We start from the raw sequence: 27,510 nt of genomic DNA, 5'->3' as shown, positions 1-27,510 counted from the left end.
CGCGCACCACTCAGATTAGCACGGTCCATCATGTCATCCATTCACTCTGGGGCACACACCGACTCCTGCCTCCACTGTCTTTTCAACCTCAGAACTGACCCTATCAGCATGGAACCTACCAGCATCAACACTTCCATCATCACAGCAATCTTCCCAGACAGATGGAAACATGGAGAGGTCAGACCTCTCCTAAAGAAAACCTCTGCCCACCCCAGCAAACTCAAAATCAACCGATCTCCCTGCTCACCTACCTAGCCAACTTGAGAAGGCCATCAACAAACAGCTTACCGAGTACCTGGAACAAAAACACCTACTTGATGTCAGGATTCTGTGACAACCACAGCACTGAGACCGCTCTGATCACTGCCACATATAACATCAAAACCCTCCTCGACCGCAGAGAGACTGTGGCCCTGATCCTCTTTGACCTCTCTGCTGTTTTAGACACTGTTTCCCACCACACCCTCATCAACAGACTCTACAACATCAGCATTCAGCTAAACGCCTTCAAGTGGATCGCATCTTTCCTCACAGGATGAACACAGAGCATCCGGCTACCTCCCTTCACCTCCGAATTAAAGACCATCTTCTGCGGCGTATCCCAAAGATCATCACTCAGTCCCACCTACATGATCCCCCTAGCACATTGTCAGATTTCACGGCCTCAACACAATTACCTACGCAGAGGACACTCAACTCATCCTCTTGCTTACCGAAAACCCCTCGACCACCAGAATTAACTTCTGCGATGCCAGGACAAAAGTAGCCAAATGGATGAGAGACAACTACCTTAAACTCAACTCCGACAAGACAGAAGTACTGAGCTTTGGGAAGAACACAACCATATGGGACCACAGCTAGTGGCCAGCAGAACTCTGACAAACACCCACACCTACAGACCATGCATGCAACCTAAGCATCATCCTTGACAGCGAGCTGACCATGAAACAACAGGTCAACGCAGTTGTCTTCTCCTGCTTCAACACACTTGGCACGCTCTGCGGAATCTTCAGATGGATCCCAAAAAACACCAGAAGGCCTGTAACTCAGGCCCTCGTCACCAGCTCCCTTGACTATGGTAACGCTCTCTATGCAGCCATCCCCACTCAGCTCCTCAAAAAACTACAGACCATACAGAATGCCGCAGCCAGACTGACTCTGGACCTCCCCAAACGGATCCACATCCCCGCCACCTCAGAAACCTCCACTGGCTCACCATCCAGAAGAGATTCCAGTTCAAGATCATCATGTAGGCCTACAAAGCTCAATCAAGGACTGGCCTACATCAACCACCAACTAAACTTTCAACTGCATGCAAGACAACTGCGCTCCTCCTGACTTGTCTGTGCACCCCCTCCCTCACCCCCCCCATGTATTCGTCACAGCACTCCTAAACCGCAGTCAAGACCTGGAACGACCTACCCCTCCATCTTCAAACAGCACCTTCCCTGGCGGACTTTAGGAAGTAACTTAAGACCTTCCTCATCTAAAAAGATTTTGACCCACAGCGCCCAGATACCCCTAGGGGTAACAGTGCTGCGCTATACAAATGCCGATTATTCGAAAATGTATTTTCCATACGATTCAACAAATATACAAGTTTCAACAACTTTAAAATTAAAATGATTGGTATTGACAATCACCTGACTGCATACAATATAGGAAACGTTTTCTGCAGCCTATATTATATATATTTATATATTAATTACCCTGTCCTCACTGGTTAGTTATAGTTACTATTCTGTTTGCACTGGAAATGCCTTTTTGTGTTGCTAAGGACATTGACCCCATTTAACCAATTTCCATTTAACTTTCTAAAAAAAAGTGCCACTTTTTGACTTGTTTGTGCTATGGAAAGTGGTTGCAGAGAAAAAGGGGGGGGGGGAGTGGGTCCCAAACTAATTTTCCCCATTCATTTTCCGTACGAACTTCAGGCACATCAACAGCACAAACTGTTGAACGGATTTACACTAAATTTGGCAGAAAACTAGATCTTTGTGTAATGTGTTCATTAGTTGTGAGCAATTAATGCTCAAAAACATTGTAAATATCCCGCCGCAGAGCCAACAGATCTCCTGCTGAGATCTAACTGGCTGTCACCACATCAAGCAGGAAGTGGTGACTGCCATCTTAGGGCTCTGGACTTTTTTCACTTGGAAAGCTGATTTGTGACGGCTGCGTGGATTGATAAAATCTCGAGCATCTTCTTGCATATGATCTACCAATAAAGAAAACATAACATAACACTGATCAAATCGAGTCCTTCATTTTGAGCCGAATTTGCTATGAGCTCATTAATGTAAATACCCTAAGGGTCTTCAGTCTACATTTGTATCTTTGGTCCTGAAGATGGTCTTCCTGATAATTTACAAGATAAGACTGAAACGTCAATTATAGCCCACTTTCATTTTCATTGTTATAAAGGAGTTGATCATTATATGTTTAATGACAATCTTTGCATATATAAGAAATGGGCTGTTACAAAAATGACTATGAGATAATATTATTGTAAAGGCTATTTTTCTTAGTCATTTTTGTTGATGTGAACTGTCTTTTGTACCCTCATGTTATGCTATTAAATTATCTATAAAAATGTGTATAGAAAAAGAAAACAACTCGCTTGTCCTATTTTGTTTGGCTTTGCTTCGTCATGTTTGCTTGTTTTGTTCTGTTTTAGTTTGTTATAAAAAAAATTTAATTAAGTTTAACAATTTATTTGATTGAGGCTACTGCTTTGGGTCTTCAGAATTGATTTGTTAAAAATTAAAAAGGAACTATTTATCAGAGAAATCCCTTGTAGGCACCTTTACCTGACATTATCCATAAAATAAGGCACTGGTTCTGCTCCGGGGATGATGTCCTCAGTTTGTTCCAGATGTGGTGTCGGACAACGCCCATCCGGCTACGTGTCGGAGTAGAGTATAACGATGGAGATGGTGCCAACTAGGAGCATTGTCGGCACTGGAGCGGGCACTGAGGGAGGTCTCTGTCTCACTGGCGGCTCCACTCCGGACCCAGCAAGGGATCCTGGGGTCCTGACTGGCACTGAGGGCAAACCCAATGGCGTGGATCCAGTGGGGGTCCCTCCCACGCCCATGAAGAGACTCCACAGGGGCCAGGCCGCTGAAAAATGAGGCACATGGCGTCAGAAAAACTCCTTTAGCTGGGCGGAGGTAGCTCTGGAAAAATCAGGGAAGAGTGGAGCGGACCTAGGTTCAGACCATACCGACTCGTGGGGCCTGGAGTGCCAAAGCTCTATCGTCTCTTTGGATGACTTTGACGAACGTGGGGAAATCGAAGAACATTTGGACTTCTTGTGTTTGTGGGACTTACTTGACTTTGAGTGTGAAGGGGAATGTCAGGACGGAGTCTATGAGCAGTCGCAGGACCTCCCAAGCGAACAAGACCACGAGCATCGCGGAGTCAACCGATGTCAAGTGGAGAGGAGCTTGAGAGATCGCTCACTCAGCACCTTTGGGTGCATAGCAGGGCAGTCCTCACATGCATTGGAGTTGTGTCCCGGCTCCAAGCATCACAAACACACCAAGTGAAGGTCTGTCACTGAAATTTGCCCCACATGGTTTAAAACCAGCCGGTTTCTTGGGTGAGATCCTCACACCAGGAGACGAAAAAAGGTTGAAAAAAAGTCAAAAAAGGCTGCCGAAGAAGGTGAGTCAAAAAATGACAGAGGGGGTAGCTCAATCCGAATCAATGCTATCTGCTGCGGAAAGGAAAAAACAGACGTCAACATGCTGAGGTGGCATGCTGAGGTCCTGCGCACGTCACTTCTGATGAGGATGACGCCCGGCAGCCCTGAAAAGTACTACGCATCAGTCGCTAGACTAACGCATGTCAGTGTGGTGGTCCACATTACCGCACCGAAATGCGAAGTCACGCATATAGTGCATCCCCATCTGTGCCTGTCAAGTGGTCCCGGAGAGCAGTGACTACTAATTATAATAACACCATTCATTTGCTGGAGTCAAGTGGCAGGTAACATATGGTGCGCGCTACTCAGCAGACTTTGGGACTGGCTGAGCTCATTAAGCTGCTTCTACTATATAATAAAACACTGTGAATACAATCACCGTGCTGAGGCGTGGCATAGCGATAGATACATTTTACTGACATCAAGCGTATTGCAATGAGCTCGCCGCATAATGAATCCTGTGACCAACGCCAGAGCAGGGCCCACGGCGGACAACGGCTGAACACAGAGGCAGCCGGAGTGGTGGTTCGTTCGCAGCTCAGCTGCCCAGGACCATTGACTGTGTAGCTAGCTGAGCTGAACAAGCCTCATCATGCCCGATGGCCGGCCACCACGCGCAGAGAGGCAAACCAGGCTGTGTTAACTGCAGCTGCTCCAAAAATAAGTGTGCTTAGCCCTGGAGTGCTCCGCCCATCATCTTATTGTGTTTGCTTTGTTCGCCCTAAGTTGGCAGGGTATGCCCAGACGTGGGTCCCTTGCTTACTTTGCCACTGGATTCAAGCTAGCCTGACTGATGTGGGGTGTAAGCCCGAAACCAAACCCAGGATGCTTGTTTCCGGTCCAAGGAAGACCTGGCTTGGCAGTTAGGGCTGGTCTGTTCCCATGAGGCACAGGGTCAAGACTGCGCTGCATATGGCTGGGTCTGAACTGGGGTGGCGAAGTGAGCAAAAAAATGATGATGGATTCAAGCCAGATCTAATAGTGACTGGGGGTGAGTGTCTGAAAAGTTTCAGTGCTCTGTCCATCATCTTATTGTGTTTGCTTTGCTCACCATAAGTTGGCAGGGTGTGCCCAGACGTGGGTCCCTTGCTCCCTTTGCCACTGGATTTAAGCTAGCCTGGCTGATGAGAAGTGCTACCCAGAAACCAGTCCCAGGATGCTAGTTCCGGTCTAGGGAAGACCTGGTTTGGCAGTTCGGGTTTGACAGCTCTCATGAGGAATAGGGTCAAGACTGATTTGCATATGGCTGGATCTGAACTGGGGGGGGGGGGGGGTGAAGTGAGCAAAAGAACAATGATGGATTCAAACCAGATCAAATAGGGACTGGGGTGAGTGTCATTGTCGTCCCTTGCCCACTTTGCCACTGGATTTAAGCTAGCCTGGCTGATGAGGAGTGCTACCCCGAAATCAGTCCCAGGATGCTATTTTCAGGTCCAGGGAAGACCTGGCGTGGCAGTTCGGCTGGACAGCTCTCATGAGGAATAGGGTCAAGACTGATTTGCATATGGCTGCGTCTGAACTGGGGTGGTGAAGTGAGCAAAAGAACAATGATGGATTCCACCCAGATCAAATAGTGACTGGGGTGAGTGTCATTTTCAGTGCTCTGTCCATCATCTTATTGTGTTTGCTTAGCCCTGGAGTAAGGCATAAAATCATTCAGTTGCCAGCAGCCCAGGTATAATGCTGGCTGCTTATGTTCCAAGTGTGCTTGCACACACACACACACGCGACACAGCGCCTCTTGACACCACTGGCGCTGACACACTATACGGAAGTGCCACCCTTTAAAAGCAGTCAAGCAAGCACCGTGTGCTGCTCGCAGAGTGCACTGCACCTATGGCACACTGTATAATGCAGTCTGCTACAGTTGCTGATTGAAGTTCACACATGGCAGTGGGTAGCACAGGCCTGGTGGCTCAGCTGTGATGGCTGCACTAACATTATGTGTTCAGCTGCTGGGACTCACTAAGCCTTGGCTGGCCACATCACGTGACATAAGGTTGCATAACAACAATTACACTGTGTGTTGCATTTGCCAACCTGAAGTAATAAGACTGAAGTTAGCTTCTTATTTGGCCACGAGCAGCAGTTATGTTTCTTTGCTGCACCCCTATCTGTGCCGCCAGTTAAGTGCATGCCGTTGCCTCGTAATGCACGGTCTTTAGGAGGGCCGAGAGAGCACACAGAGCCATGCTGCAGAGGCAGGGATCATGTTTTCAAAATATCCAACTGCCCAAGTTACAATGCTGTGCTGCAAGATTTGTCTGCTGCTTAGGTCTGTGTGATCACTAACATGTTGAAAATTTACATCAAGAATATTGTAAATATATAACTTAATGTTAGCAGCCTGATCATGCAAGTAATGACGCAAGAGATGATTAGCCCAGATGAGGTAGTGGACACGGAGGTGGCAAGCACGTTTTAGAAAAGCCCCAGTGTGATCGGTACAAGGTGTCTGGTTTTAGAAATCTGGACTTTGTTTTTGTATCTGGACTCTGTGGTTTCATTTTTCCATTTCGGTAAATTATATGTCTGGACAGTGGGCTCATGCATGCCATATGTATCAACTTGACTAATTTATCTGTTTACACAAATTTTGTTGTTAAATTTCAAGTTTTGTTTTAACCTGTGTAACGGCCAATCAAAATGTACACAGGCATTATTATTTATGACTTGTCTCGAGGATCATAATAATCTCGGGGCACGAGTGTGGGAACATGTGAGGGTCGGGCCAGAGGACTATGCTTAGAGCTTCTCGTTGCTCAAATGGGTGTAATTTATTTAATTTAGGATTCGTCATCTTCATTGCTTGAATTTTTGCTTGCGAGAAAGTATCACTCAGTCGTTGAATGTCAATAATAATTGCACTGAAATTATGAAAATATCACACAAGCAATCTGAAAACGTGACAGTCATGGCAGGGGTACTGCTCAAAGATCTTCCGGATCCAATCTGATGCCTGGGGATATTCAGAGGTAAGGAATCTGCGGCTAGAAGTCTCTATCAGATACCATTTTCAATTAAGTGTTTTGGATCAATGCATATCAAAGTATTAGCATTTAAAACCTATATAAAATTATGTAACTTAAAATATACCAGAACCATTTCTGCAGTGAAGATATAAGGCTTCTGAAAGAAGTTTCTAAAATAAATGCAATTCAAACGTCTTTAAAAGATGATAAGTGCTTATTCAAACATTATTATGTAGCAAAGAACTTTCCTGGACCGAAACGGACAATGTCCTACAAACTTAACACACCTGTGTAAGTTCTCATGTGTTCCTAATTTGTGTACAACTATTAAACAAAATAAGTGGTTTTAGAAAGGAATTGATGGGCTGTTAATCCCCAGTGAAATTAGCCTAATAGGACCTCTAGGAAAGTGAGCTTTTACTTCATATGGCAGTACTGGATAATGTAAATTATGTAACCAAACAGGAAAAGTGGTAACCCAATGGCACTATAAACTTTGCTATTATGGTACCCAGGGATGTGGAATGGGTTCAACGTTTTCATGTGTATTTTGTCCTTGCGACAAGTAGGCCTAACCTCCTGCAGCACAAACCCTTTGGCTGCCAGTTTGCAGTGCCACATTAGGGAAGGGCACCATCTGCAGTTAAGGTAATATTTATGCCCATATGTTAATGCTGTTCAAACTTGTATTTATGTTTCATTAATTGAAAGCCTTTAATATTAGGGTGAGCGCTCTACTTAAATGTTGTAAGCTCCGACTGCACGACTGGTTCTAGTATAAGAATGTGTACACACGTTTTCAAATTTTAGCAATGTGAGGCTATGTTTAATGCTCCCAGAATGCTCTCTATTTGACGCAAATATCTGCAGAAGCGTGAAAGCAAGATTGATGATTCCTTGCTTTCAAAATAAAATGTTCATAAAAATTGAAAGCATTAAAAAAACATTTTGCTAAACTACTGTAAATTTTCAGGTACTGTTTCTTTGCAGCATCATTTAGTAACATGTGTTGATGCATGCTAGTATTTCCCAAAAATATTCATAATCGAAAATCAGTGTAACCAGGTTCAATAAGATTATGGGAAACAAAAATAAACAAGCACTGGCAAAGCCAGTAGGTCTAAAATTGGTGGTCATCTTTTTAGTTTTGTCAATGTGTGACTTGTTTTGCCATGGTTTGTGTAAAACCTTATTGGTATGGGAGCTGCCAGGCCCTTACCATTATAACAAACATTGGCAAAAACAAAAATAGTTTTTTGGTCTCAAAAAGCACACTGCCACTGTAGTTACTGGCACTGAACAAAACTACTTTCTGTGCAGATATGCTCCTTGTGAAAAAGCAGAATGCTGTCACTCACAGTGAAGCCAGCCGATATACAGAGAGAGAGACAGAATTTTAATAAAAACAAAAGGTCACGGTCAACGCCATATCAAATTAGGGGGCAAATTATTAAAGAAAGTCTCAAAAGTGCACCCATGCTATATGTCCTTGCATTAAGTGCAGCTATATGGCTTTCGTGAATTCCCAAGAATTTACAGAAGTAGGACAGAGAAACAGTACTCCTAGAAAATATTTGTGAACTGCATTTTAGCATGAGCAAATCTGCATGTGTAAATTTGCTCATGCGAAAATCTGAGTGTTTACAAGTTCACTTTCCCTCCAACCACTTTTTTCTCCAACCCTGGAAGAAGGTTTACGTCTGCCATTGTCAGGAGTACATTTCCAAAATTTCTCTGTATGGAAAAAGATTAGAGAAGAATTCTTGAAAACCCTTAAAACATGTAAATTAGTAAGTTTGCACAGACTCCAAAGGGCATTCTAACCCTGGAACTATTGCTTACCACTACCTTCAGCCCCTGTATATCGATCTGCAGAAACGTGGACACATAAGGGGATTGCAAGTATTCAAACACTACTATGGTATGAGTCCTGGCATAATCAGAAAGGCTTTTAGATAATGAGATTGCTGCCATAATTTGTCACAGCACTACATGGCACCAAAAGGGCAAGTGGATTTTGCTACAGGACAAGTAGATTAATGAAGCAACCTGCCGCAAGGACAAGTAGATATTTTATTTAACTCCACATCCCTGGTACCACATTTTTCTGATGCACTGACCGATGGTGGGCTCTTGTTCTTGTCACTGTACGTGAAGAGCTCATAGAGAACGACGCCAAAACTCCAAACATCGGAAGCCACCGAAAATTTGCTCTCTGTCAATGATTCAGGAGCATACCTACAATAAAAGATAGAAAATTAAAGTTAAAAAAACAGCATTGGTTTAGTTGGTTAACCACGCTGCTTTATTTGACATCTGTATTAAAGAAAAACACTAAATACCATCTTTGTTAACCAACTTTTCCTGGAAAATAATACTCTAGCTAAATGAGGTAGAGTAACAACTCTTCTTGCCCTTTAGTTGTTTGTCCTTAAATGTTAGAAAGCTAACAGAAGAGTTTCTTTGAATGATAGTATGATGCGCCCTACTGTGGCTGAGTGACTCAAACTGAAGGCTCTTTTCAGAGTACTAGCTACACCTACCTTATGTGGCGATATAGAGCTAGTGCCCCACTCACCATTCCTACTTCTTTTCATCTAACTAATGCATAACATGAAAAAGAAGAGAAGAGAAGAGCAGGCACTTCCTGTTAAACAGTAACAAATAACTCTCAAATATAAGAGCAAGTCATCCATCTAGAACAAAATAATGTGATCCCCATCACCTAAAGATATGCTTTTGATTATTTCCTCTGTTCTCATTATCTCTGGAAAAAGTTCCATAGGAACTGCAAAGAGCAGAGTGGAAAGTGGTCATCCTTGTTTAGTACCCCTAATGGTATAGTCTTAAAATGTGTCTGCTGGTGCGCATTCTCACCACAGGTCCAGAGTACAGTAAGGCGATCGTATCCAATGCCTGTGACTTGGCCATAGCGATCACCTTTTTTAGATCAACCAAGAGCACTATAGCCTTAGATTGCATTTCATTCTTGGTTTCTCCTAGAATCCTTAATAGTCTCTTGATATTAAGAGATGCGTTACGTGAGGGTATAAAACCATTCTGGTCTTCTTGGATAAAAGTAAGCAAGTGGGGGTATAGCCTACTTCTAGGACCTTGCTTAGGATTTTATAGTTCAAATTAAGCACAAATAGAGGCTGGTATGAGGACGTCACTTGTGTCCCTTCTAGATTTAGGAAGGGACACAATGAAGGCCTCTCCAGCCGAGGCAGGTAGCCTACCCTGCTCCAATGCTAATGCGTACATCTTGGTCAATTGTGTGACAAGGAGACAAGCTTATGTCTGGTAGAAGTTAGCTGGTAGACCATCAGTACCTCTTACTTGCATGATCGAGGCCCCTCTTAGTTAAGGTTGAAAAACCCAGGCCAGTAATCTTTCACTCCATCCTCCCTCCTCATGGTTCCTCATCAAGTACTCCATGTAATCAAGTACCTCAATCTTTCTAATATAGTAGCATATTTCTCCCTTTCTTCGCTTAAAGACTAATTCTTGCACGGATCAGTAACAACCTCTTTTTTGGGTGTTTTTTAGGTCATGTAGAGTTCTATCAATGTTGTGTAGCTCATGTTCAAGCATCTTTCTTATTCCTACATTTTGCCTGACACTGTGACTCCTTGCAATAGTCTTAAATGCTTCCCACTCTATCAGTGAGTAAGATGCAGTGCCCTGAATAAACACAAAATAATCCCTGATAGCACATCTCAGAAACTCCAAGTGGCTTGCCCTCTAGCATTGCTTGCTGCAGCCTCCATGTGGGAATGGGTGTTGTCTGTCCACCCCATTGTAGGCCCATCAACATAGGCTTACTGATGGGGAGGGTACTACTGAGATACTCTTTACAAGTGACCAATTGGCAAAATCCTCTCATGCAGACCTTTACCTAGCTGTACACATACGTCATGCACCAATAAACAGAATACTCCTTCTCCTCACTATGTTTTAATCTCCAAACAGCCACAAGGCCTAAATGATCTATTCATTTTGGTTTAAGTGTTCGTCAGAGGAGGGATAGAGGGATCTCCGCCAAGGACGCAATTAAAGTCTCCCTCAAGAATCACAGGGCCCTATAGGTCTTTGGCCCATTTTATAGTCAATTTCACAAGGACTGTCACTTGATCTATATGCTTCCTAGAACAATATCAATTCCATCAAAATTCCCTCACACCAAAATACACTGGCCTTCCCTGTCCATCTTGATGTCTGTGGCCAAAAAGGGAACGTGGGCTGGATTTATATCGGGGTTCCCATTGCTTACAATAAAGCAGTTGCTTATACCAGCCTGCTCAATTCACGTTGGAGCCTTACCTCTTCCTGACTCGGGAGATGAACAGAAATGTTCCATGGGTCACTCAGATTTTTACATAGGCATGGATTTTATTTTTTGGTGACTTTCCCCATTACTGCCACAATCTAAGTAAGAAATGCAAATGCACTAAAGTGACAGATCATTTAGCTCTGCTTGCAAAGAAAGTTTTTCAGTTTCCAAAGATTTAGGCTACACAGCTCCCTAGAGATGCATCGCACAATGTTCAGGCACATGCACCCCATCTCTAGTCTGTCTAGCTTTCCAAAATACTATCTTTTCGAGCTAAATTGTCCACATAAAACATGTCCCAGTGCCCCTGCAAATTCTCCCACCAGTTTGGAGTGCAGAGATGTTGCAGGGAGTGGACCTGTAATTCACCACTATCCCACACCATATGTTCTCACCCCCTTTATTATAAATTGTTATAAGATCTAATTACAATCATGGTTTAGGACCTTGGAGCCATACCTTAAGAAGTCAAACTACAAGCTTCCCTGTTATTTATATTGCAAAAACCCTATATGAACAATTGACTTTAGTTAGCTATCAAATGTTCCTTCTCCCTCTCCTTCTCTCCTATAACTACATACCATCCCCCTGTATAACCAGCTATTCCTCTGCTCAACCTACTCTACGACACATGCCCCGTTGCGTTTATTTTCTAAAATGTATCTCTGCAAACTACCTACACCTCTTTCCTTAGATTACAATCTCTCTTTTCCTGAAACCCAAAAATATGCTAGGTCTTCTAGCAGACTGCTTAGAAATAAATTATTGAAATAAATGTAGATTGAGAATACTACTTACCAGAATATAGGACTTTCTCCAGGTTCCTTCACTTTGTAGTATTCTTTGTCTTGAGGTAATACTTTTGTCAACCCAAAATCACCGATTTTTACTCTACTTTCATTCTCTACTAAAACATTCCTTGTTGCCAAGTCGCGGTGAATGTACCTTTTCATGGTTAGGTACTCCATACCCTAAATGTAAAGACAAACATGAAACACTTACATTATCTAAATATACTATTTAATAAACAGTGAGCAGGAATCCAGTCATCATCAAAGGAGGACTATACAAATGCACAGATGTAAGAGAGAGAACTAACTCCCCTCAAACCAGAAATGTAGGAAAAAATAGAGCTATTTTCACAAAAATCTTGTAGTACTCCTTAATTCATTAGGGAAGTCAGAATTAGCCCGAGGTCAACAGTGAAAGGATACATTGAGTCATTGGCAAATCATGGTGAAACCTAAAGGTTCCAAGGATGGACAAACATAAGAATAGGGAGGAAAGCCATTAACCCAGGAGAAGGGAACTGAAATTAACAACAAAGTTATCCAATCAAGTGCAAGGAGCAGGCCCAAAGCCCATGTACGCAAGTTTTAAAGGAGTGGTTAAAGTGCTGTCAGTAACAGACGCATAATAATGCTGTCTGTAGTAAGAGTGAGAAAAAAAGTAAGATTAAAAAAGTGAGAAAGAAAAAATATGAAAATATTTAAAATGAGAGGACGAAGAAAGAGGGAGTCAAATGGAAAAAAGTGAGGAGAATAAAATGGGAGGGTTTCAAAACAAAGAAAAAGTAAGGAAAAACAGTGAGAAAAGAAAGGATATATTAATAATGAACGTGTGAGAAAAAAGATAGAAAAGTATAGTAAGTTAAAAGAAACACAAAGAGGTGAGACCACAACTGATAATAACAAGACACAATAGGTAAAGACTAATAAGTAGTAAGAAAGCAAGAAACTGAAGGAAAGGGTGAGGGCAAGAAAAGTGCTAAAGAGAAAAAAGGAAGGGCAAAAGACACAAACATGAAAGTAATGTACGAATAAATGTAGTGGAAGGGAAAGTAAGAAATAGAGAGGGTAAGCAGAAGATGGTTAAGCAAAAAAAATAATAAGAATTGATAAAGGAAAGCAAAAGGGATGAGAACTCAGAAAGTTCAAAAGAAATAATTGGAAAGAAAACAGAAAGGCAAGAGAAGAGGAACACAAGAAAGAATGGAAACAAGCAAGGAGGAAAATGACATGTGGAAAGAAGAGGGTAGCAAATCTAAGCGAGAATAAAACATAGGAAGTGCCAAAGATAAAAAAAAATGGGGGAAGGAGGGGAAATACAATTGAAGAGAAGAGATAAAAGAAAAACATAAAGACAGCAATAAAGTCAATAGAAGTAAGGGAGCAATAGAAATTTAGGAAAGAGGGAAGGCTGGAAAAACTGAGAAATGGAGGAGATTGAATGAGAGGATGCGATTGAAATAGAGTTTGAGGTGACTATGGCACTTGTAGAGACTGAGGTCGGCATGCTTGGCAACACAGAGGCAGTGTCAAAAGTTGGCCATCCACTGCATATTGTGGGGATATATAATGCCCTTCTTTGGCATTCTGTATGCATCTTGACAGTATAGTGTCCCTGGAACAGAGTTGCGCTCCTCTGAAAATTGTGAGCATTCAGTGCAATTGAGTACCATGGCATAAAGTGGGTGCCTTGGCTTATTGTGAACATTCAAGGATTTATGAAGTATGCACCATACACTGGCTCTCACTGGAATATTGGTGGCTCGCTAGGGAACATAGTGACCATACTTAACATAATGATGCCCATCCTTGCCATACATTTGGCATCCTTTACATAATATGGCCACCAAGAAATAGCTGGAGCCATCTGTGGCATATCTTCACATTTCATGGCCAAGAAAAACATACAATTGACACTTCTGGCTTCCGATTATGACACAAGAGCACACAAGTCAAATGATATCCAGGAGGGGCAGCAGTACATCATGAAAACAACAAGTTGATATTTGGGGATCTATCTTGTAGATGTACTAAATATGAAAAACAGTTGCTTGCAGAACAAAAACGGGCTATTAAATCCGAACAGCACAGAAGACTCCCATTTTTTTTTTAATCGCCTATCAACCTTAAAATGAGGGGTGGAGGATTCCGAAGAAAAAAGACAATTACATTTTCTTTAATTTGAAGAATTCCATTAGATTTGGCGTTAACCTAACTCAGAATAATGTCAGATATCCTGCCTTTAATGAAGTTCCCACTCATGGCTGCGAACCCCTGCCCAGCTTAAGAAATATAGATATTCCCTTGAACATCTCTATCAGACATCAGGCTACTAATGAAGTATGAGACATAAAACAACTTCTTTGCTTTTTGGATGAACCTTAGAAAATCCATGATCCTTATGCTAAGAATTCATACATAAATGCAATGTATTCTCCTATAATATGCCAACCTGGAAAAGTTAGTAGAAAGACTTGGGAGGTATACTCTTATTTCCTTTAACTTAATAGGAAGTTTGTATACATTGTCTATTTCTTTAAATCAGTTACTAAACATATTAAGTACATAATGCTTTAATACAATTTGTACTCAATGGGTCTTACTGGTGCTGTTTAAAGAAGGAAAAACTATGCTTTGTAGCATCAGCCTTGGTCTTTAACAAAGATCTCCTGACAGATTTCGAGCCTGTTATGCTTGTATTAAGTCTTGGGAGGCACTGGGTATGCATTTTATAAAAATCTTGCGATGGGATATCAACAAACCAACCTGGCCGCAAAGAAAAGGTTACTAACCTTCAGTAATGACACTTCTATAACGTACATAATTTCCTGCAGAATTTTTACCTTATGAGTTACCCTTCAAGGTTTCAGACTGGTCTGGAAAAGCATTTCCCCATTAATATCTATGTAACACATAAAATGTTTGCATACCGTGAAATCTTATAAGACAGGGCACTAACTCATAAGGGAAGAGAAAGGGCAGTGAGGAATCTGTGGGAGATTATGGATCTACCAGGTAGGTAGCAAACATTTTGTTCTGATGAATGCATCTTCCGTAAGATTCCTCACCTTATGAATAAGTCCCAAAGCAATACCTAGCTTTGAAGTAGGACTTAGTGGTGCCAGTGAACCGAGGAAGTTATGCAACTCAGCTTGGTTAAAATACCCATCAATATGTGCCTCAGCTGTGAGTGGAGTGCTTGGCAAAAGGATGCAAAGTTGACCATGAAAACGCACAGCAGATGTCTGCAACCAGAACACCTCTGGAAAGAGCCATTGAGTGTTTGGGAATTGGGGTGGAGGACCGAACTATCATGCTGAGAGAACAGGTAACCTCTCCGCAGGACAAGAAGAGGAAGCCAAATGCAGAGTGCCAACAGCGAAGCATGCTAGATTGTCCGTGTACACTTTGGGATTATCAGCTATGCTTGATCCTCCTAAACATTCCAGAGTACTTTTATCCCAAGAAGAATCAGCTGAAGACACGTATATAACAAGCCCGAGACTAGGCAAAGTGGAAGGCATACCTCAAGGAACCATTCAGAGGGAAGCATCTGTCACAAAACGGAGACACTTCATGTTCTAGGCCCTGGTGAGATGATCAACATGGGAAAATCCCAATCTGGAGAAATCTCAATCTGGAGAACATCACCTCCATTACTCTGGGGTGCATCCCCCACTCGTGGTCCTCTTGTAAAAGACAAGATGAGAGTTTTTGCGGTCACATGGAGAGAACCTTCAGGAATGCAGCTACAAAGAATGTTCCCTGTCACTGTGCCCACTTATGAATTGCCACGCAATTCCTTCATGGCTGTTTATATAATGGACAGTAAAGGTGCTGTTTGACAGAATCTGAATGTTGCTCTCTGAGGTGGACGACTGAAATGCTTTCAGTGCAAGACCGACTGCCCACACATTGAGAACATATGAGTAGGTGCTGCTCTGATACTGAGCAAAGGTCATGACTGCCAACCCTTTAACAAACATGCAGGTAGACATCATCAGTCCGAATGGCAGAACTGTGTACTGATAGTGTTTGGTTTCCACTGTGAGAGTCTGTTAACATCTGTGGGTGGGAAGACCTGAAACATGGAAATAGGCATTCTCTAGTTCCAGGGATACCAACTAGTCTCCTGCATTCAGGGCCAGCAAGACTTGGCAGTGGAGAGCATCTTGGAACTTTGTACAGCTGAATGAATAAATTCAGACAGGAAATCCCCTGGATGGGTCGCAGATCACTGCCTTTCCTGGGGACAAATAAATAAAGGGAACATAATCCTGAACCCTTTGTTCCTGAGAAACTCATCTATGGCCCTTTTGTTCAGCGAGGTAAGGTTTCAGCCTTAAAAATAGAGGTGTATGCTGGAGGGCACATCCTAGAATAAGATGGGACAGTCTGGTGGTTGGGACAGGAAGAATAGGACATAGCATAGCTCTTGCGGATTTTTTGGATTGCCCCGTGATCCATTGTGAGTGCCTCCCACTCAGTGCAAAGATTGGAATGATGTTTTTATGGATGAGGTGGTGGTGGGGAGAGCCAGAGGTTTTGATGCAGAAAATTGAGAAAAATACTTATGCTGTTGTTGATGTCATTCCTTAGGTGTGCTCTTGTCCCGAAAGAATCAGTACAGCTGCTGGGGTGGCTGGACAGGATGAGAAACTTTGGTCAGGACTGCAAGGATGTGGTTGAACTGTTAAACTTTCCTTTTGCTGGTGGAATTGCCAAACTTTTTAAGCTAGGCAAAGCACAGAGCCACAGCTCTACTGTTTTTTAATGAAGCCAGCATGGAGTTGACTTTATCTGCGAATAGCCACTCACCAACAAAGGCGCATCCATAAGTATGGGTGAAAAACAATCGGTTGTGATTCGACCCTAATGATTGCCATTGGTTAAACTTTCTGCAAGCATTCCTTTCTTTCATTTTGTCTGGCTGATAATCCAAGAGGTTCTCATTGAATTGGAGTAAGTGATTAGCCAATGAGGTGGAGGGTTCCAAGATCTCAATGAAAATATTAGACTTGGCTGCTGCAGATCAATTCCCAGGTTTCAGCAGCTTTGTGAATGACAGTTGTGAATGTGAAAGCAGGGCCATAAAGGATGAGGGAAACCTCTGGTGAAGTGTTAAGGCCTCTCATATTTTGTAAATCTATATATAAGTGAGAAAGACTATTATAGTATCAAATGATGTTATCAGCTTTAGGGGCATGTAGAGGGTGCAGTATCTGCACTAAAACATTCCAACATAGCAGCCGGAGGGCCTATGCACCTGAGAAATCTGGTCATTTCTTTTTTAAAGTATGGCTTATGTCTCACAACAAGGAAGAGTCCAGCATTTGAGAACAGTGCTGAGATTGTTTCTACAAGAAAGAAAAAGACTTTACCTTTCTAGTGCATTTTTTGTCTTTTTTATAGGAAGATCTTTTGGGAGATGTTTTCCTAACACAGGGCTTACATCCGGGTGAAAGAGATGAGTTAGGCATCTCCCTGTGGGCCATAGCCGAAAACAACTAAGCCTCCCGTTACCGGCGGGCCTTCAGGCAGATGCAGGCAAAAGAATTTCAAGTTGCGGCATCATGATTCAATCCTAAACACCACATGCAAATGTCTTCCTTTTGAATCCACATGACATTTCTCCTAGTTGACATTTAAATAATGAGGGATTTTCGTAGTGAGAGAGTGCTGAACCTGTTTTGATCAGGTGTGGAAAAACTGGAAGTGATGCCAGTGCATCAGTTGCCACCTAATATACTTCGGTGTCATCGTGTCCTGGGGGGAGTCACCGTTGAATCTGCATGTCACCACCTGGAAATGATGGAGACACATTACTGGAGAAACGCCTTTTAGAATAGGCTGAAGCCTGGAGGGAAATAATTCCTAACCTCCTGCGTGAAGATAATCCATCACAAATGGTATATGGTGATTAAGTGTACATAAAGTACAGTGCTTTAGAATAAGAATCCTCTTTGCTGCAGTAACAGTAGTTTTGGGACAGGAGCAGAAAATAGGCTGTTGGCAGCTCTAGAACATCAGCAAACAAGAATAAATTCAGTCATATTCTCCAGTACAGAAGGAATACATGTGGCAAAATCTTAGAGGTTCTGAACAACCTCTCATGTACTTCTACCTGAAAGTGAATAGGTCCGCGCAGGGAAGGTCTATTGACAGGAGAGGTCAGTGAACTACCTTGTGGAACTCCCCTTTCAGGGGACATTGGTCAAACTTGTGAGGAAATCAGTCTTGGTCTACCCTGAATGTTGTATTGCTGATAACCAATTATCCACCAGTGGCCTCAATGAAAAGTTACTTGCCTGAGGTCACAGACTTTCTGGTGGATACTCTTTCCACCTGTAGATTTCTCAACTGTAGAATAATCCCAGGCATCAGACTGGATCCAGAAACTTCAAAGCTCTCACGTTGTCAGTAGTAGGCGCTGACTTCATATTGATGCCCACAGTGGTGTCAGATGACATCACCACAGTCATATATCGCCCACCATGGTGCAACTGCACCAGTTTCCATCCATTTTTCTCACACCCCTCTAGGTGAAGGCCAGACTGATGTCAACAGAGTAGTGCAGTGCCAAAATATACATATTTGGGATCCAATTAACTTTCCTTATAACAATCCATCAAAAGGGGAGGTGGAGAGGGTCAGTGAGGATCTGCAGGTAGACAGAGTGTCTCCTAAAAAGATTGTTACTGCAGGTAAGAAGCTTTTTTTAATGGATACTTCTACCTGCAGATTCCTTACCTCTAGAATAAATTACATAGCCATACCCACCTAGAAGGAGGGTTTAATGGATGGTTATACCAGGAAATCCTGCAAGGCAGATCTCATAAAATGATCTACACACCTCAAAATGCAGGCAGTAATGTTTGATGAATGTGTGCAGAGACGCCCATGTGGCTGCCTTGCTTATCTCTACAATTGTAACAACTTTTGCAAGGGCAGAGGTAGTGGCTTTGGCACTGGTAGAATTATCTGATTCTTTCTGGTGGTTATTTCTTGGCAAGTGCATAGCAGGTATTAATGCAGAGGTTGATCTACCTTGCAAGAGTCCTTTACTGCACTGCCTTGGCTTTCTTGGCACCACAGTACCCTAAGAAGAGCTGGTCATCCAGTTGAGTGTCCTTGGAGCGGTCCAGATAGTAGTTGACTATCCACCTAGGATCAAATCTATGCAACTGTTCCTCCTCTTTAGTAGGATGTGGCAGGGGGTAGAAACATGTACGGGTGATGGACTGACTCAGGTAGAATGGAGTCACTACCTTACACATGAAAGCAGCTCTGGTTCTCAACACCAACTTGTAAGGGTAAAAGGATGTAAAGGTTGGGCAAGCGCTAAGAGCCTGCAACTCACTCTCTGTCTTGCTGACGTTATCTCAGCCAGAAAAACTGATTTCAAGGTCCATATCCTTAAGGGATACTGTGAAAGGGCTCAGAGTCCCCATCAGAAAAGTTAATACTAGATTTAGCTCCCACTGGTGAACAACAAAAGGGGTTAGAGGACAGAGATTTGTTAACCCTTGCAGAGAACGCATCATAATGGAGACTTTGAAGTGGGACAGCTGGTCTGTCAGACAGAGGAACATAGACAATGCCACTAAATATCCCTTGACAGTGCCAGATGCACAACCCCTCAGGGTAAGGGAAAGTGCAAATTCTAGGATCTGGAATAACTTGGCCTGCAAAGGATCTACATTGTTGGTCACGTACCATAAAACAAAGGTATTCTATATGTCACATTAAACCGATTTTGTAGAGGGATGACATGCCGAAAGAATTAAATCAATCACCTCCAGTGGCAGCTGAAAGGAACTCAGATTGCCCCACTCAATCTCCAGGTATTTAAGTGAATTCCTTGGTGATTGGGGTGCAGAACCATCCTTTTCGACTGGGAGAGGTCAGCTCTGAAAGTAGTTTGACCGGGGGAACATGTGGAGAACAGCTGAAGGGTTGCATACCACACCCTCCTTGGCCAATCCAGGACAATAAGAATGACTTGAGTTTCGAGGAAAATGTGCCCAAACCGGGCAAGAGGAATCAAGGTTATGGGGTCAGTAGCGCAGTGATAACAAAAAATCATTTAGACTGAAACTAGCCCCCAATTCTCCCCTCAACTGTTACTGGAGGGGACAGAAATGCTGACATTGAGCATTAAGAGGGGAACAGGTCCACCTGGAGAGTGCTGCACTGGGTGAAGATGCCCACGCATACCATTGGCAGAAGTTGCCACTCATGATAAGCAATTGAATTGAGATTATATTTATAGAGCGCAGCTATCACTCCGCGAGGAGTATCTTGGCGCTGACGTCGTACAGTGGTGAAAAAACAAGAAGTGGGCTTGCTAAGAGTAATTAGATCAAAGCGAAACAACAATCATCTGAAATACCATAGATCCAGGTTTTAAGATCTTTCCTGAATGATAGTTCAGTGTTGCAGAGTTTAATCTGGGCTGGCAGCTTATTCCATGCTCTGGCCCCCAGAAAGGCTAGGGTTCTTGCGCCCTTTAGTTTATATCTGAAGTTGGGCAGTTGAAGAAGATTTGCAGAAGAAGATCTGAGCGGCCTAGTAGTAGTATATGGAATAAAGAGTGCCGACAAAAATTTGGGGCCAACCCTCATCTTTGCCCTAAACGTAACAAGAAGAATCTTGAGAATTCTTTTAGGGACAGGGAGCCAATGGAGTTTATTCAAGGCAGCGGAAGCTGAGGACTTTCTGGGGAGTTTGAGTACCAAAAGAGCTGCGGCATGTTGTACTACCTGGAGCTTCTTTAAGACTGACTTATTAACTCCAGCCAGTAGCCCATTACAGTAGTCAATACGAGAGAATATCAGGGCCACTGCCACAGACTTTCTTGCAGATAGAGGAAGAAACCTGAAGAATTTTTTTAGGGTTTTGATTAAACTAAAACACATTCCTGCAACCGCTTTAGTATGGGGTAGAAAAGAGAGGGAGTTGTCAAATTGGACTCCTAGGTTCCTGACAACCTTCACAACCTCAGGAGGTGGGGTTGCTCCATTGGGCCACCACTTAGATGGGTGGAAGGAAATATCCGTCCCTATAGGAAGAATCTCCGTTTTATCAGTATTGCACTTCAAATGATTAGTCGACATCCATTGAAGAACCTCAGTCAGACAGAGTTTGAAATTCATTTCAACCTGCGTAGAATCGTTATCCAAAGAAATAATTATTTGGGTGTCATCTGCATATGACAAAACCTCAATCCCGAAGGAATTAATCAGGGTAATGAAGGGAGCCATATAAACATTGAAGAGTAATGGACTTAGGGAAGATCCCTGAGGGACTCCTGCAGTGATGGGTTGTTCAGAAGAGAGGAAGGGGCCCAGAGTGACAGCCTGTCTCCGTGAGGTCAGGAAGGATTTAATCCACCTCAACACCATACCTGAGATGCCGCTGCAATCGTGATGCCTCAGAAGAATGTCATGGGAGATCGTGTCGAATGCAGCTGACAAATCCAACAAAATCAAGACCCCCTTCCTGCCTCTATCTGCAATCATTTTCAGGGAGTCGGAGACTTCAATAAGGGCTGACTCAGTGGAGTGTTTGGGCCGAAATCCAGCTTGGCATGGATGAAGAATATTTTGCTCTTCAAAAAATGTTGTAAGCTCCTTTAAGACAAAGGTTTCCGTAATTTTGCCCAGAATTGAAAGGAGTGAGATGGGACGAAGATTGGAGAGCACTGCCGAGTCAATATGTTGTTTTTTTTTTAAGTGGTTTGACGAGTGCCAACTTCCAATCAGCTGGGACAACGCCCGTACTAAGAGACGAATTAACAATCTGATTGATCATAGGATTTACTACCTCTGACAATTTGTGAAGAACTGATGGAGGGCAGGCATCCGATGGAGACCCTGATTTGCATTTTTCCATGGCCAAGAGAGTCATATCCAGCGAGACAGGTTCAAATATGGCGATGGAAGCTAGGCTATTCGTCAGAGGAGGGTCTGGATGTGGCGTGGAAAATCTTTTTGGATTTTAAGGATTTTTTCCTCGAAAAACAGGGAGATCTGATCACATAGCGACTGAGAAGCGGGAAGCTCCCTTTGTTCCGCCATTGGTGTGGTAAAGGACTTCACAATTTGAAAAATCAATTTCTGATTGTCTTTGGCTGTACCTGGGAAAAGTACGCTTTTCTACCTTCCCTAAACATTTTTTCTTGTTTCTCCATATATCCCTTTCTCCACTGTCGCTCCAGTTGCCTGCAATGCAGTCGTGCTTGAGCCAATTGGGGCGTAAACCAGGGAGTATTTAGATTTTTAGGTTTTAGCGGCTTGCTTTTCATGTCCGAGGGCGTGAGAGCCTTGCCGATGTTGGTGAGCCAGGACTGAAAAAAGCAAGAGTCTATCTCAGTTTTGCCTGTCAGAGTAGGAGCAAGATTTTTGGCCACCATCAATAGATTAAGATTTTTAGCAATCTGTGCCCATAAAGGCCCCTGTCGCGGTTTGTTAAAAAGTTTTACTATCTGTGTCTTCGGAGGCATTGTGATTCTAAGGGGAATGAAGGAGTGATCAGACCAGATTAAGGGGGAGGGGGTGTCTGCGGTAAGCCAAGATAAATTCGAGCAGACCCCATCAAGAGTATGGCCTGCCCGATGGGTAGGACCATTCACTATTTGCTGTAGCGAAAATAAGTCTAGGATTTGAAAAAAATTATCTATTCCAGGTTCAGAGTTATCCTCTAAATGAAGATTAAAGTCACCTAAGAGCGTGAAATTAGCATATTTGAGCGCAAGGTGACTTAGGGAATCATTAAGTGAATTGATAAATTTAGTGCTTTGACCAGGAGGCCGGTAAATAAGGGCACCTGAAAAACATGAGGTGGCATTCAAAGAGAGACAGAAACCTAGACTTTCAGCTTCTAACATCTCATCCAATTCAAAAAAGGTGCAGATAAGTGAGTCAGGTAAAATATTGGCCAACCCGCCACCCCTACCCACCGATCGGTCCTTCCTATGTATAAGAAAACCTGGTGGGACGGCGTCCTCAATATCCGGTCTACTCCAGTCCTTAAGCCAGGTCTCTGTCACAAATAGAATATCTAGTTGAGAGTCTAATATGAGGTCTCTGATGTCTTGACTGTGTTTGCCCATGGATCGTGCATTAATGAGACCTCCCATAATGAGACCCCCGTACTTAACCTTGCCAGACCTGGGATATACGTTCTGATTGGAAACTCCAGTTGTGGGAACGAACGGGAGGTCAGACAGGCATCTACAACAAGAGCAAGCTCCATGAATGAAGTAAGGGGATATAAGATGTTGGCAAGAGTTCGAATTGAGGCTCTTTAAAACCTTCGCATGATAGGTTCTCCTGCTAAGTAGGACAGTGCGTCCCGTCTTTGTCTCGTCCTTGGCGCGGACGGGCGCAGATGGGCTTGCCTTTGGCGCGCCTTCGGCGCGCCCGCTGCGCGCGTCCGTTGTGCGTCCTGCCCAGCATGTATTTAAGTAGCTGGCTGGCGCGTAAATCCCCAGTCTCCGCCCTTCCTGGAGGGGCGACCAACAAAAACACTGGTTGGCTGAGATGTGAGAGGGAGTGTCCGCTTCCCTCCAATCGAACGGCAGCAAGGCCGGCATTGGACCGGGGAAGCGGAGGCAAGGTAAACTCGGAGGTAAAGTGACTGATTCGTCAAATTCTTTAGAACAGAACATTAAAAGTGGTTAAAAGAAAGAACATTCCAATTAAAAACAGCAGATGTACGAGTAGTTTTTCCTAATAAAAAGTGCCAATTAACATTCCAATCTGTGCAAAATAGCAAACGGACAGTATCACAAGACGTGTTCCCCCCCTAATCAGCAGCAAACGGCAAGCACAGTATTCGATTTTTAAAAGCCCACAGGATGAGGGATTTCCTCACCGTATACGACGTACGCTCCATATGGGTCTAGGGAAGAGAACTAAGGCCACGACAATTCAATTCAATTCAATTCAATTCAATTCAATTCAATTCAATTTAACTCCCTGAGGTCCAGGATCAAACACAGACAGCCATCCTTTTTTACCAAAAGTAAATAGCAGATGTAATATCTTTGTCGCTTTTCCTCCACTGCTCCTTTCTGCAGGAGTGTTGCTAACGATGGCTTGATGGTCAGTTGGGGGGTGGGATAAGGGGAAGAAGAGGGGGTGGGATAAAGAGTGGAGCCTGAAGGAAGGGAGCAACCTCTTTTCAAAATCTGAAGGACCCACTGGTCCACAGTAAAGGACTTCCAGGGTGGCAGAAGTGAGGAAACTCTCTCTCCCACAGGCTCCATATGGGTCTAGGGAAGAGAACTAAGGCCACTTTCCTGGTAGAGCAGGAGAGGAGGATCAGGAGAAGGCTTGCTGGATGGATCCTTAGCCTGTCGCTTTGGCTTACCTGTGTACTGGCTGACCAGCGGATTCTGAGGTAGTTGCAACTGCGGTTGAAAATGTTGCTTCCGAAAGAACCACCTTAAGAATCCTTGAATGCGTCAAAACTGTCAATAGTCTGCTGGAGATTGAGGGATTTGGCCATTGCCTTGCGGCTTTAAGGCGTTTGAGCATTGTCGAATAGAGATTCATTAGCTGTGCTCCAGAATGAAAGTGGGAGCCAGTGTCGGAGTGCCTGTCTCCACCAGGAAGGAAGTCTGCAGTGCCTGACTAACCGGGACTAACATTAACTGCGTCGATGTGGGCGGCTCGAGGATCGAACTGGCTGTGGAACAAGTTTCCAGATGGTTGAAGCGGGTTCAGAAGGCTCCATTTCAACTAACTCCAAGTGTGAGGAGGAAGCTCCTGTCGGAGTCCGGGATCCATGCTTCTTGTGCTTCCTGTGCAGCTTTTTCTTTGCTCTGGAAGGGTGACAGGATGAAGATCGAGATCTTGGCCTAAACCAACAACTTCACTTATCTTCATGTGCTCAATCTCTAAAGAGGCTGGCTCCTCGTTGCTTTATTTCCTTAGGGTGCATACTTCTGCAGGAGTCGCAGAAGTCGCAGGAGAGGGAATCGGAATCAGAGTCTGAGCACCACAAGCAGATGGTGTCCATGATTTACATCTGTCCCTCGCAGTTCCTACAGGGCTGGAAGCCCAAATGCTTAGGGGAATACATAGCCCTGCATATTTAAAGGAATTGGTTAGGTAAACTCACAACTCTCAGACATAGCGAGTTCTGGATCAGAGTCACAGGGGAGGAAAAAAGGGAACGGATATCACTGCACCGGGGAGGACACTATATGGCTTTGGTGACATCATCTGACACCACTTCCATCATCTATACAAAGCCAGCATCCCTATGGGTGACTTGACAGCTTTGCAGTTTACGGATCTGTGAGAAAGTGCCCTCTTTCTTGCATGGTATGCCCCCACTTTTTGCTGAATTGCTGATGTACTTTGACCGAGTGTGCCCTTGGCTCCTGCCAATCAGGTACCGAGGGCCTGTGTTCCTTCCCTAAAACTGCATTGAAGCCTAAACCCAATTGGCATCTCTGGCCACGTCAGCCCCTGGTAAATGGCACCATATGTACCCAGGGCACTGTGACCAGAGAAGGCCCCTAAGGGTTGCAGCACTTATTGTGCCACCCTTAGAGGCCCTGTACCCTGACACACCCACACACTGCCTTTGCAGGCTGGGTGTCTAGGTGCAGAACAAAACAAAGAGTCGACATGGCACACATCCCTGTGTGCCATGCCCACAAACCACTGCCCTGCCATACATCAGTCACCCCTCTAGCTGGGTGCCCTATGCCAGTGGTGAGGGTACAGGTGCATGAGCCCTGTACCCCTACAGTACCCAGGTCCATTCCTGGGCCCTGTTAAGTGCAGTGCTGCCATTAAGAGTATATGGTGCTGGGAGGTTGTCATTACAAACTCCACAGCACCATAATGGCTACACTGAAGACTGGGAAGTTTGGTATAAAACTTCTCAGCACATTAAAACCACACTGATGCCAGTGTGGGATTTAATGTAAAATGCACGACAGAAGGCATCTTAGAGATGCCCCCTGAAACTCGACCAACTCCCAGTAACCTGACTGAGTGGCTGTGCAGGCTGCCACCACCAGACATGTTTCTGGACCCCTGGGTTGAGAGCTTGCTGCTCTCGGGCGCCTGAAACAATGCGCATCCTGGGACGAGGTGCCAAGCCTCCTCCCCCAGGATGGGCAGGGTTCATGAAGGAGAAGCTTCAAAGGCATGTCGCCTTTGTGAGCTTCTCCAGACCATTTGCTGCTTTCAGCAACTGGTCCCCATTGGTTCTACCCCTCACTTCGGGCAGGAGAACCGGCGGGAAAAACAAGTGAGGAAGAGAGGTGTGCCCACCTCTGCCAACTCCACCCCTAAGGTGGGGAGGCGAGGTGAAGCACAACTTCGAGTGCCCGCCATCTTGAGGATGGGGCGACCCAGCCAACCCCTGACAGGCTCCTGCCCCCCTCCCACTGGAGAGTGGCAGAATAGGGGGTGTACCCACCCCAGGGAAGGGGCTCATTGGTCCCTGCCCTTTACCTACCTGTAACGCCCCTAAATTTTGTATTTTGGGGGCACCCTGAACCTTCCTTCCTCAGATCCAGCAACATCAAGAAAAGAAGAAGGACGAGAAGCCGTATGAAGCTAACAAGAGGACTACGCCCTCTGACTTGGCCCCAGCCCTACAGGCCTGTGTCCCCTCGACCTGCTCCTGCGAAACCTCGGCGTGTACAGCGGCCAGCAACCTCAAAATCCCCGGAGGACCTGCCAGCATTCACTTTCCAAGCGGTTTCTTCCGTGAACACCAGGACGTGTTTAAACTGCAGCTTCTGGTGCCAGCCAGGAACCACGAATCCAGCACACTCTGCACCCGCCGAGCCCGGCCCGTGTTTGAGTGAAGAAACACCACAAGGAGGTCCCCCCGGCGATCCTGACCCAAGATCCGGCGACCCTGACCTGCTTCAAGCCTCCAGACGACGCATGCAGCCTCAATCCAGAGAAACCCCCTGACCGCGACCAGAGCGGGTAAGAAAATCCGACGTCCAAAGGCACCCCTACACCCGACACCCCACGGCCTTGTGTGCCCAACCTAGTGGTGCCTAACCATCCCTCTACATCCCAACTTACCCCTCGAAGTGGTGGTCACTCCTGGAATATCCTCTTCCCCAAACCTGCCGGGTTTCTTTGTCCCGGAGAATCTCCATTGAAATCAACAGGGCACCCGACCTCAAAACTGCACCCTGCACCCGACTGCCCTAGCGCCGCTGAGGGTGCCCCTTTGGTGCTAACTTGGTTCCCAACTTGCCCTGAGCTTAACCCTAGGAGCTTTGCACTTCCCGTGCTCACCAACCAGACCCGCGGCCCGTTGGCCCCACATGGTGGCGCTAGAGCTCACACTGTCGACATACATATGCAGGAGCAAGGGGGAAGGCTAGGACACGTCACAGCTGGCGCGCGCACCCTAACAGGCACCCTACTGACTTCGTTTACGCCACTCCATTGCTATAGAAGTTTGGACGGACATTACGCAATGTCTGCCCCTGATGTTACACTGTTCTTGGATTCTCAGTTGTGTTTCTTGTTGCAGCACTCCAACACGATATTGCTGGACCTTGTCCCTTGCCCCGCCTGCGCCTGCCTTAGCCCCAGCAGCCCTATCACACAGGCTCACTCGTGATGGCGCGCACTGACATTATCACGTGGAACATCCGTGGCATGTACACGCCCTCACGTCGGTATTCCATCTCTGCATACCTTCAGAGACACT

General features: G+C 44.6%; 1 protein-coding gene across 1 annotated transcript in view; it reads right to left on the bottom strand.

Annotated features, from left to right (window-relative positions):
• JAK2 (Janus kinase 2) overlaps positions 1 to 27,510 on the bottom strand; it is a 1,019,755-nt gene that overhangs the window by 34,328 nt on the left and 957,917 nt on the right. Inside the window, exons 22-23 of the mRNA XM_085635055.1 lie at positions 11,813 to 11,985; positions 8,802 to 8,919 (exon numbers count right to left, since the gene is read on the bottom strand). Of these exons, the coding sequence (XP_085491181.1) occupies positions 8,802 to 8,919; positions 11,813 to 11,985 (291 nt within the window). The remainder of the gene's footprint in view (positions 1 to 8,801; positions 8,920 to 11,812; positions 11,986 to 27,510) is intronic.

This window comes from Triturus cristatus, chromosome 2_1 (assembly GCF_964204655.1).
Source record: "Triturus cristatus chromosome 2_1, aTriCri1.1, whole genome shotgun sequence".
Lineage (NCBI taxonomy): Eukaryota > Metazoa > Chordata > Amphibia > Caudata > Salamandridae > Triturus > Triturus cristatus.
This window is presented reverse-complemented; position numbering and strand designations above follow the sequence as displayed.